Below are 12,092 nucleotides of genomic sequence, written 5' to 3' on the forward strand. Positions count from 1 at the left end.
AACCTCGGTGGGCTCTGATTGGCTGGACCCCAGAGCCCTATTGATCTGTCCAACACGCTGCTCTCTGTCTCAGCTGTTTGTTTGTCCTGGGCCTCTCCTCCTCTCTTTCTTTCTCCCTCTCTCTCCATCCTGACTGCACAGTCCACAATCTGAATCCTCGCCTCTGATTGGTCCGTGCAGCCGGTAGGCTACCTATCAACTAGCAGCCACTAGCAGCTCTAAAGCTGTTACTGCTGCTTCTCATGGTACAACTAGCAATATTACTACTACATTTCATACTGCAAACTTCGTTATATGTGCTCTAAATCAAGCATGACATCAGAAAAAAGAAACAAGATAAAAACAAATTAAATGTGGGCTACCATAAAAATAGGATTATTTGGTATTCCTCCACCACCACAATGGAAATAAGCCCCAGGGCTTTTAATGTATGGTGCAAAGCTGTATCGTATTTTATAACGGAAGGGTCAAATAAAATCAATCAATTAATCAACAGCACGTACATGTGGAGTATGGATCTGAAAAATCCATTCTATACAGTGGAGCACAATGCATTTCACAGGAAGAAACATCTTCATAGTATCATATAATATGCAGTCTATGTTCAGGTTATGGTTCTAGTAGTAGTAGTAGTAGATTTCTCTCAGCAACGAGTGGTGTTCATGATTCCAAATAGAAGGCCAAGTCCTACTTACTGCAGCCACAAAGTGACACCTACTGGCTGAATGTTGGAATGACAGTTTAAATAGTTGAGTTAGTTTGGCTTAAGAAAATGTAGAAGGAAGGAGAATGCCAGATAAATGTATCTAACTGTAGAGCTAATATGAGAGTGTGTATGTTGAAGACTTTACACAAATGAGTTTCCATGCTGATGGTGAGTCCTGACTTACTGCAGATTGAGTAGGTGATACCCAGCTGATGCTTTCACACAGTTCTGTTTATAGTGATGTGCAGCTCGTCACAACGGCTGATCTCTAATCCAAAATGCACTGATGCAAGGAGAACACTTGATACACATCTCAGGATCAACTGGTACATTTGTGTCTCATTAACAGCTAACAACAGGTAGTGTTACAATATGGCTCAGTATTGACTGTGTAACAGTATTTTTTTATTTATTTATTTATTGAGCATAAACCATGATTCCATTCCAACAGAAAAAGAAGTGCTCTTGTTTAATGCATGCATAGTTCTGCCTGACTTTGTAAATCGATTAGATTCGGGTGGCAGTAGCTCAGTCTGTATGGAGTTGGGTTTGGAACTGGTTCGCTGGTTCAAGTCCCCTTATGGACCAAAAGTATGGTGGTGGACTGGTAGCTGGAGAAGTGCCTCTTCACCTCCTGGGCACTGCCAAGGTGCTCTTGAGCAAGGCACTGAACCTCCAACTGGGCACCTGTCAATCGACAGCAGCAGCCCCCTCATTCTGATATCTGCATGCACTGCTGAAAGTGTCTGCATTACTGTACCTGAAGAAGCTACAGTATTAGCTGGAATATATACAACTGTAGTACTTATCAAAGCTGGACCCTTGGCTGAAAGAAGAAATGCTTTGTACAAATATCATTCTAAACATTTTTGGAAGAAAAAAGGATTGCTTTAACACTAGCAACACAAGTCCAACGCCTATCTTTCAAGCTGCGTAGTTTGTTTCCTGACACCAAACTGCTCCTGATGATGTTTTTTTTTTTACGTTACAAGATGCAATCCAACATAATATATTCGTGGAGAACAGAAAAAAAAAACATTAGAACAAATCATCACCACTAAATTCTGGAACTACAAATGATTTCTATCGTCACTTATTTTAGTTTACCTTTCAGTTTGACATTGGTGCTGAAGAAAAAGACATGTTTAATATTGTTTTTATTGTATTTTAATTGAATCAGCTTTACAAATAAAAAAAACAAAGACCCAATACAAAATCAATCCATCTTATAAAAGGAACAGGGTGTATAAATGTGAAACTGGAGGTGGAGCTTTTGGTACAAACTGATTTTCATACATTTTCAATTTTTTGAATTTTTTCCAACATTCATCCAAAACGCACAACACATTAAAAGGTACAATTACAAGTTCAAAGGAGGCTTTTTCAAACACATGAACTGAATCTTAATACAAAACAAGGTTCTTCTCACTGACTCATTTCAGGGCTTAAACATGACTTCAGATCAACACTGCAGCGGCCTCACTGGGAGGGAACTTTGAGAAGTCTTTGATTCTGACTTTCCTATTGGTTCCATACATGTCTGACATGTGCTGTCACTGTTGCTGAGTGGTTATCATGAGGCATGCTGCTCCTGCTGCTCCTCATGTTGCCTAGCAGCCAGACCTGTCAGCCCTGTGCAGTGTTACAGAGAGCATGGTCCACTCAGCACACTGGCTGCTCAGGGACGGGACAGGAGGATCGCATATCAACGCGACTGACTGGATTTCCCCAAAATACTGTGCAGCTCTGGGGACATGAGGAAAGGTTTTTTTGAACTCCCATCGTGCCTCTCCAAGTCATCGCCTTGTTGGACCGATACATGGATAGGACGGAAGCATGGCAGAAAAAGCAGGGATGTATGGATGATGATAAACGGGTGGATGGATGGGTTTGATGGAGGTGGAGGAAGACAAGGGAGTTAAAGTTTGAGGACAAAAGTCAGATGAAGATGTACGGATGGGAAGTAGATAGCAGGGTGATTTAAAATGAAATAGAGACAAAAAGGGTTAGTTAGTGTTGGTAGATAGACACATGCATGCAAAGTGCACATTTACTCAAACAATTACAATTCTGTTCTACCTGGTGGAAACATTTAACCAAAGTATAAACTGAACATGTAGATTGGCAATATTTGGAGAAAAAAAAGGCATTTTAATACATGCTGTTGGATGAGAGAGTGAACCCATTTAAACCCATCACAGCGCATCAGTATATGATTATTATTCGAGTAATAGTAATGTTGTAGGGGAACAGCAGTGAACGGGATGCAGAGAGAGGTTGGCTGGGCAGAGCCTGCCTGAAGGATATCTACACCAGGCGCTGCATCAATACGGCTCAGGTAATCCCAGCAGCCGGCAGGATGTGTCTAAGGCTCTGTGATCTGATCTGTGAGAAGACGGGCTCGTATCTGGTATTGATTGTTTAAAGCTATGTGTCAACAGTTAACTTCATTTAATATTAGGGCTGTCAATCGATTAAAACATTTAATCTAATTAATTACATACTCTGTGATTAATTAATCGAAATTAATCGCATACATAATTAACGGTGCCTGAACCGATACTTTTTAGGAAAGTAAAAAAAGAAAAGAAAAAAAAGGGTACTAAACAACAGTTGGTGGCATTAAAGAACGGCTTGTTTATTGCTAAGGCCATATGGTCAAAATGAAATGATTTAATAATAATGTATAATAATAATAAATGTAATAATGTAATGTAATGTAATGTAATAATGTATAACAATAACAATAACTAATTTCATTAGTAAATTGCTGTTGAACCATCAGATGGGAAAAGGACATTTACAATAACTTCAAATGCACCACGAGGCTGTAGTTTACCAGTTTCATTGAACGCACCGTCTGTGTTGTTTTTCCAATGGCAGCTGCAGATTGTTACATACCGGTGTTGAATCCTCCACAGTAAAACACAGTCAAACTTTACACCGTTTAGCGTTAGCTGTCAGCATTGTAACCGTGTTTAATCCAGCTACTAGCTAGCGGTAGGCTAACGTTAGCTGCTGTCGAGTATAGTGTTAACTAGCGTCATGTGCAGCCGTGTTTGTGTTTCAGAGCATCAGAGAGAAGCGCAGACATATCAGTGGCACCAGATTTCGGTAGCCAGGGTTGGCAGGAAGAAGATTTTTACAAGTAAATGTTCCAATTAATAATCCAGGCAGAACATTCTCGTCTCCCTCCTTCATTTTACAGTCCAATGGTGCTAGAACGGCTCCGGGTCAAACGTCAATATGGAATGGATTAATCTGCGTTATTTTTTTTAACGCGTTATTTGTTCTCAGATTAATTAATCGAAATGAACGCGTTATTTTGACAGCCCTATTTAATATTGTATGTGGCGTTTTCTTTTGCGGGGTGCAAATGTTCCACCAAAACAAGTTCCTTCCCAAGACCTTTTAGCAGACGATTGTGATTGGTTTAATGAACAACCCAGACCTCACTCCACAGCGCTGGAGATAGAGCTAGTGCAAGACCATACATGACATACAGTTGCTTGTGTGTGTCGGTATGGATATTACTGCATATCTGCAGCTGCTGCCAGATATTCATTCATAAAATGCTCCAAAGTTCACTTGCTCCACTATGCTGTATGATAACAAATACAACTGTCATTCTCACTAAATGAACACTACAAACCTTGTGGTCCTGTTGTGAAGGCATTATACATTTCAAGTATTTTAAGGTAAAAACAAATAACTGTTAAAATAATGCCTGACCATAGGAGCCTGAACCTGTTTCAGTGCAGAGCATCCCATTCTGAATCACTGTACCTGCACTACTTTATTTCTGTCCAAAAACAGTAATGATGGTGTTCACTTACAGAAGCAGAGGAAGAGCGTGTCAACACAGATGGCATAGACGCTGAAGAAACCATGAGCGATCAGGTAGGCACCCATCACCACCGTCTGACAGGGACAACAACACAGAATAATAACATATCATCATTTCCAATTCTTAGTGTTGTTGGCTTATTACTTTCTTCTAAAAACTAAAACTAGAATGTCTTAACTATGCACTTTATATATTTAATTTTTCTGTATTTCCATGTCCAGGTCATTGCTTGTTTGTATATCATTTATATTCCTGCAGATTACTGGCGTGTGTGTGTGTGTGTGTGTGTGTGTGTGTGTGTGTGTGTGTGTGTGTGTGTGTGTGTGTGTGTGTGTGTGTGTGTGTGTGAATCTGACCAGCAGGGGGACCCAGTAGTAGTTGAGGTTGGGCTCCTCCTCCTGGATAACAGGGATCTTCCTAGTAAATAAGAAGAATGCAACCACACCTGAAAACACACACACACACACACACACACACACACACACTGCACACTGTGCATTATATTCTCCGGAACATATAATTATATTTAGAAATTATCTGCAAGAGTGAAACACTGATGTGAAACACAGAACATGGCAGGAGAAGAGTTGTCACTTACCAACTCCTCCTGCTATCAGCACTTTGCCCAGAAACAACAGGAAGTCTGTCACTCGGTCCAAAACTGCAACCCTATAGAGACAGAGTCATCATTTCTCTCATGTCCAGACCTATATGTTTGCAGGGCCCAGTGATACGGTGGTTTGCCTCCTATCTGAAAGACAGAACCTTTTCTGTCACAATAGCAAATTGCTCTTCAACCCTGTTCCCTTTGAATGTGGAATCCCCCAAGGTTCAATATTAGGTCCTCATTTATTTTCCTTGTATATGCTTCCCCTTGGCTCTATTTTTGAGCCTTTTGATCATTGTTACGCAGACGATACACAATTTTACATTACGGTTACTCCTAATGACACCTGCTCTCTAACAAAAACTTTCTGATTGTCTAAGTGACATACAATGTTGGATGGCTGCAAACTTCCTTCAATTAAATATAAACAAAACAGAAGTGATTATGTTTGGCTCGCTTTCCTCTGTTGCCAGCTTAACCAAAGTGCTTGGTCCCCTCTCTGCAAACTTAAATGATGTAGTTAAAAATCTTGTTGTCTTCCTGGACACTTCCCTGAACTTTGACAAACAAGTCAGTTGTGTAGTGAAAGGAAGCTTTTACCAGCTTAGAACCCTAGCCAAATGAAAACCGTTTGTATCCAGCCAGGACCTGGAAATAGTAATTCATGCTTTTATCATCTCTCAAACTGATTATTGTAATTGACTGTATTTTGGTTTGCCCCACTCCACCCGTTACAGATTCCACATGGTCCAAAACACAGCCGCTAGACTTCAAGTGGTACAAGGAAAAGACAACACATCACAGTACAGGCATTATGCAACATGACCCAAACCAAATTGCAACAGAAACTCTTTCAACTGATCTAGTCTCATAAAAGTCTGACAACTAGGTGAATAGGGAAAATATTTTAACTAACAGATATCTCCATGAAACTTCCCCAGTTGATTACTTACATTAAGACAATATTTTGTAGTAAGTAAGTTTTCTGAACTTTTATGTTTAACTATGCAAATGAGACATTGTCTAATTAAATATGTGCTAATTTGCATGAATAATGGTGTTTCAGTATTTTTCAACATGGACCCTATTTTCCAATGCATTGGTGTCTAAGTGACTAATGTGAACCAGAATCTTTGACATCTTTTGAAATCAATAGTCCAGTATTAAGTGTGAATGCTGTAATCAGCAGCCATGAACCGGGCTGCAATGGAAAATGCACACCGTCAGTTTGCGTCCACTAAAAGTGTTGTTTTTTTCCGCTGAAAGGCTCAGATTATTATTCTTAGTGTCTGACAATATTATGGAAATGATCCCTACAAAAATAGACCTTTTTGGTAAAGAGTAAGTTCCTTTTTGTTTAACATGAAACAGCCCTCAAATCACCATCACCAAACCCTCCAGACTCAAATAAATAAAGTAAATAAACAGTACTTTTAGCGTGTATAGAGCCAGCATTTATTCACATATAAATGGGTGAGTTTAGGGTTCATTTCAACCAAACCGGAGTGGTGATTGTTGGAATAATGGAAAGACAAAGCAATACAGCTACTGATCAACTTTGAATGAAGTGTGTTTTAAGATGACAAAAGTACTGTTTATTTACATGTAGTCTGGTGTGTATGAAACATGAAACATGCTTCTTAGTCATGACTGTAGATGTGTTTTCATCTTTGTATTATATGTGTAAATGTTGTCTAATTTTCTTTTCTTTTTTTGAGCGGAGCTGCTTGGGAACGCAAAATGAATTTCAGTGTAAACTGACAATAAAGTTGTATCGTATGGTTCTCGGAGGGCAACTGCTCTGCTTAATTGAATGGCGCAGTATGTATCTAGCAGTTGTCTGAGCTGACCATAGACAGACTACGGAGCGGAAATAAAAAAACAGCTCAAACATTGTACAGCACTGAACACTTTAAAAACAGGCTTTAGCTTTTCACTAAAGTCCATGAATAACTTTGTTTGTTGTTGTTCTATGTTTTGCTTTGGCTGGAGTGTGTATGCTTGTGGATGTGTGTTATACATATTTTAAGTCCTGTATAGATCTGTGCACACACGGGGGCCCCTATCTTGCCCGACGCAAAGCCCGACGCAAGTGTCTTTGCTATTTTAAGACCGTCCAGCGTCCATGCCTTATAAATAGCAAATGCACCTGCGCCCATCTTTGCTGGACTTACATGGAGGTGTGTTCAGGTGCATTCTTGGTGTATTGCTATCTTGAGGCAGCAGGAAGTGATCGCACCACTGACCAACAAAAACCTGGACTAAAGTCAATACCGCGACACTCTGATGACACTCTGATTGGTTTATTGCATGTTACGCCCAAATCACACCTATAATTAATTAAGCCACGAAGTCAAACCCTTTTGAACCGTGCACCCGGACCGTTTTTTCCGCCGTCAAACTAACAAAAGTGGAAACCAGAGATGTCAAAAGTATTCACATTCATCAGGTAGAAGTATAGATACCTAGGGTTCAAAAAGACTTCTGTAGAAGTTGAAGTATCAACTCAAGCTTGAGCTAAAAGTACTGGTTTCAAAACTACTTAAAGTATAAAAGTAAAAGTAATGTAAGGGAAAAAAAAGAATATCAATATGCTTTTTCAAATTAGACGGCAAGTTTTGAAAACAATTAGCTCGTGGTACTTGGGTGCGCAGAGCTTGCAGCGCATTCGAAATGAGTTGTTTTTGCATCCAACCATTTCGAAAAATTCTCCATGGGTACCATGGATGTACTAAAAGAACGGCCAGGGATGCAGAAGGGTTGGCTGTAAAGGGTGTGACGTAATTTGTGTCATGTGCAGGTGCCATGGATTGTGTACAAACCAATAGGGTGTCGGAATGGTATATGTTTATACTTCTCATCCAACCACAATCAAATTCACTCTATCCGAATGGTGTGATTTATCTGAATAGGTTTTTGTTTTTTTGTGTGTTTTTTTGAACGAGGACAAGCCGGAATGAAAACAAGCCGAACTGAAATAAGTAACTGAAAGTACAGATAATTGTGTGAAAATGTAAGGAGTAGAAGTAAAAAGTCTGCTGTAAAATAATTACTCCAGTAAAGTATAGAATTATAAATTTCTACTTAAGTAAGGTAACAAAGTATTTGTACTTGTCGCTTTTGTACAAAGCACATTACAAAAGCATGTTACGTTGATTTGTATGAAATGTACTATACAAAATGAAGTTTGATTGATTGATTGATTTATTGAACATTTCCCTCAACTTAAATAAACAAACAAAGCAATGAAAGAAAAGTGTCTGACTGAAACTAAACTAATGATGCTATTTGGGCACCATGATACCTTTCGTTCAGCACCACTGGGGGAACGCTGTAACCGTCAGCTGCTATAACCCTATGTAACCCTATAGGGCAAAGATTATTCTTCTATTATATACACTTAAATCTAAGTGTCTGGCAACATTATGGAAAGAATCCCTACAGAGAGTAAAGAGTAAGATCCTTTTTGTTTTTGTTTAAACGGAGAAGACAGCTCCAAAATCACCATCACCAAACCCACCAGACTCCATGTAAATAAACAGTACTTTTAGCGTGTATAGAGCCAGCACATTTTCGCGCTAGCATGTCATCTGAAAGTTACAGACACTTACACTATAGCCATAAGGGGACACATCCACCGTCAGTCCACACAAACACACATCCTTACATGCGCAATTGCCCAATAACTTACATAGTAACTTGTTTCACCGCTGCCGACGTCTTGCCTGATACTGGACCTATCAGTAATGGAATTTTTCCATTACATGGTACCTGCTCGACTCGCCTTGACTCTACTCGCCTTTTTTGGTTTTCCATTACGAAAGAAAGTCCCTGGTACCTGCTAACAGGTACTTTTTTTAGTACCACCTCCGTCGAGGTTCCAAGCGAGCTGAGTCGATACCAAAGGTGAAGTGAAAGCGACAGACCCGCTATTTTTAAATAGTTTAGCCAGCTGTGTTTTTTTTTGCTGCCTCCAGCTTCATTTGAAACAAAATGTGTCTTCTGGCTGTGGCAACAGCAACACACCTTCGACATTCTGTGTGTGTGTCGTGTTCATTGACATATATAAAATGGACCAACAGATCCCGTTGCTCTGGACTGAGACCAGTGAAGTGTATTAGAAGCACTTTTCTGGTGATGGCTGAGCGTAACGCTTCAGATGTAAAGTTATTCGATGTCAAAGTGGCGCCAAAATGAATGGCAGTCAATGGAATGCTAACGGGAGGTGATGGCTTGTTAGCATCAAAATGGTGAGGAGAAGCTTACCCCTTTGGTCGCGTTAGGTCACGGCAGTTTCCTGCAGCGCCGCTATGATGACCCGCCAAGCACGCCTCACGCATGAGGCGGTACTAAATCTGCAATGGAAAAAGGAGGACGGGGCACTGCGGCCGAGTCGAGTCGAGCTGAGCTGAGTAGAGCTGGTACTAGCAGTGGAAAAACGCCATAACAGTCACTTAGATACAAAAACATGGGAAGATAGGGTCCAGGTTGAAAAAAAAAAAACAAGTTACCCCTTAAAGCGTTGTTCCTCAGTGAGAGCTCGCCAGCGCACTCCGAACACAGACAACATTATAGCCTACATTATTCACAGAGGCTAGGGTGAATTATTTCATTTTGCCTATCAGTTGGGGGCCCCCGTGGAGGGCGGGGCCTGCTTCAATTGAAACCAGTGTGTAGCTTACAGTAGGGCTGTGCAATTAATCAAAACCTTAATTGTGATTACATTCTGAGCTCCTTATGATCACAAAAACAGAACTCGATAAAACGATTATTTTGTACTTTACGTTTTGCAAGTAAACTCTTATTTTGTCTTGTGTTTTGAATGAAAAAGAATTGGAAAAGTATTAAGGAAAATGTTACAGTTTAAGGTGTTTTTTCCACTGTTTGTTAAGATTAATAATTGCAACATCTTTCCAAAAGTCAATGAGTAATCGTGTTAAATAATCGTGATTTCAATATCGACCAATATAATCGTGACTATGATTTTTTTCCATAATGGAGCAGCCCTAGCCTACAGTCACAGCCAGAGCCGTGTCTATGGGGCCTGTCTCACACACATGTGTGTTTACAGAGTTTCATTATCATAAACAGCCTCTCTTATAAAGACCATAATAACTTCACAGAAATGTATCACACTTAGAAGCTGTGATCAGAGAGAAGGAGTGAAGGCAGCCAGCCTCCTTACCTGACCACATTCCTCATCAGCAGGAAGAAGGCTTCTCTGGCTGAGCTGCAGAAGTTCTTCCCATAGATGGCCACCTGGTGGAGAAGAGACAGAACACAGCTATCATCAGAGGACAGCTGCTGTTCATACTACTCAGGCTAAAAGGCACTACCATCAGCAACTCACCATGATATAAGCATTACGATTCATGTAGCGTATGACCTTCTCCAAACACCAGAAACAGCATTTCAGACAGTGCATGATGAACCTGGACAGGCTGTTGTCAACGCCTACATGGAGAAACATGTACAAGATCAGCAGTCATAGCAGTATTAAGGGATGTCACCAGAACCGGTACTTTGGTACCAAAATTCTGAAAACGTGACCGTACTTATTTTTCTACATTACTATAGGTACCGGGGGGATGCGATCCTTCCGGACCTGACAGGCAGTATATAAATGCTGAAGAAGAACCAGCAAGCAGCAAGGAAAAAAAGCGAATAGCCCTTCATCTTCGTGCACGGTGCTCACTGACGGCTTGGCCGCATTCAGCTTCTGGTTTTACTGTACATCTACAGTGGCAGCGTTCCCAAATACACCTGGAACTCCCAAACCACTATGGGTCTGTTTTTCTCTGCCGTTGTTTGTCACAGCTTAGTCTTGCTTTGCCAGACCTTCCACCACAGCGCTGCAGAGGAGGGTCTGGCTAGTCCACACAGCATTCCGGGATGGGAGAAAAACGTGAAAATAGCCTCGGTGTATACGTTCAAAAGTAGTTTTAGTCGTGCAACAGAAAACTCCGATTGGACAGAAAGTCTAGCTAGCTGTCTGGATTTACCCTGCAGAGATCTGAGGAGCAGTTAACCGTAGTCCTCAGAAATCCACCAGAGTTTACAACGCCAACACAAAGAAAGAGGAAGGTAACGGACATCTGGCAGAAAAGAGTGTCATCCGACGGAATTTGAAACTGCTGAGAAAATAAATCATTGCGGAAAAAAGCAACAGTACGATGAATTGAAAGTGCAATCCTTTAATTAACGATGACAAGGATGTAAACAAATAGACCATAACGGTAAATGCCTCTCCATGCGCAATTACGCAAGGCGCAATAAATTAAAGTCACAATTTTAATTTATAGGTATAGCCTACAGAGAGTATTATAGCTACTATAACTCCTTAATTCTCCACAGGGAAAGGGACAGACAAGTGAGCGTGGGGGGAATAAAAACCCTCTAAAAACAAAAATCCAACCACACACTTCTGATATGTTTGATATATTGATTGATTGATTGATTACATATTGAATTAAAGGCAATTTGCGCTTGGGACAACCTCTGCAATAAATACAAATTCCTGAATGTCCACTTGGCCAGTAATCTTAATCCCTTGAAATAATAATCAAGGTGGTTTATAACATAGGCCTACCTTACATGAAAACAAAGTCTTTCTTTGTGAAGTGGGCGATGGCGGCGTCATAAAGTTTGTCCTTTGATTTGAGCTCCAAAAGAAGTCCTTTCTCTATGGACATCAGTGCCAAAGCTCCCAGGCGATCCTGTCCAGTACTGTTCCTGGTGTGCGTCTTGATGCGCTTCAGAGCCGAGAAAGACTGCTCCACGGAGGAGGTGGACACGGGGATGGTCAGCACCAGGCAGGTGAGGTGATACAGTTGCGGCATGCTCTCAGTCAGCTCTTTAAGAGTCAGAAAGTGCAGCAGGTCTGATGGGCTCCTTGCCTCAAAGTTTGCCATGTTGTACATGACCGTCAGTTC

General features: G+C 40.7%; 1 protein-coding gene across 3 annotated transcripts in view; it reads right to left on the reverse strand.

The window, feature by feature from the left end:
- Positions 1–1,846: 1,846 nt before the first annotated feature.
- LOC144527094 (choline transporter-like protein 5-A) overlaps positions 1,847–12,092 on the reverse strand; it is a 44,855-nt gene continuing 34,609 nt past the window's right edge. The window contains exons 17-22 of one of the 3 annotated variants that reach the window (XM_078264969.1): positions 10,511–10,614; positions 10,346–10,419; positions 5,152–5,222; positions 4,910–4,998; positions 4,543–4,627; positions 1,847–2,452 (exon numbers count right to left, since the gene is read on the reverse strand). In XM_078264969.1, coding sequence (XP_078121095.1) covers positions 2,451–2,452; positions 4,543–4,627; positions 4,910–4,998; positions 5,152–5,222; positions 10,346–10,419; positions 10,511–10,614 — 425 coding nt within the window. In that variant the 3' untranslated portion in view covers positions 1,847–2,450. The other 2 variants (XM_078264968.1, XM_078264970.1) reach the window with 2 other exon arrangements.

Source organism: Sander vitreus, chromosome 12, assembly GCF_031162955.1.
Source record: "Sander vitreus isolate 19-12246 chromosome 12, sanVit1, whole genome shotgun sequence".
NCBI classification, from domain to species: Eukaryota; Metazoa; Chordata; class Actinopteri; order Perciformes; family Percidae; genus Sander; species Sander vitreus.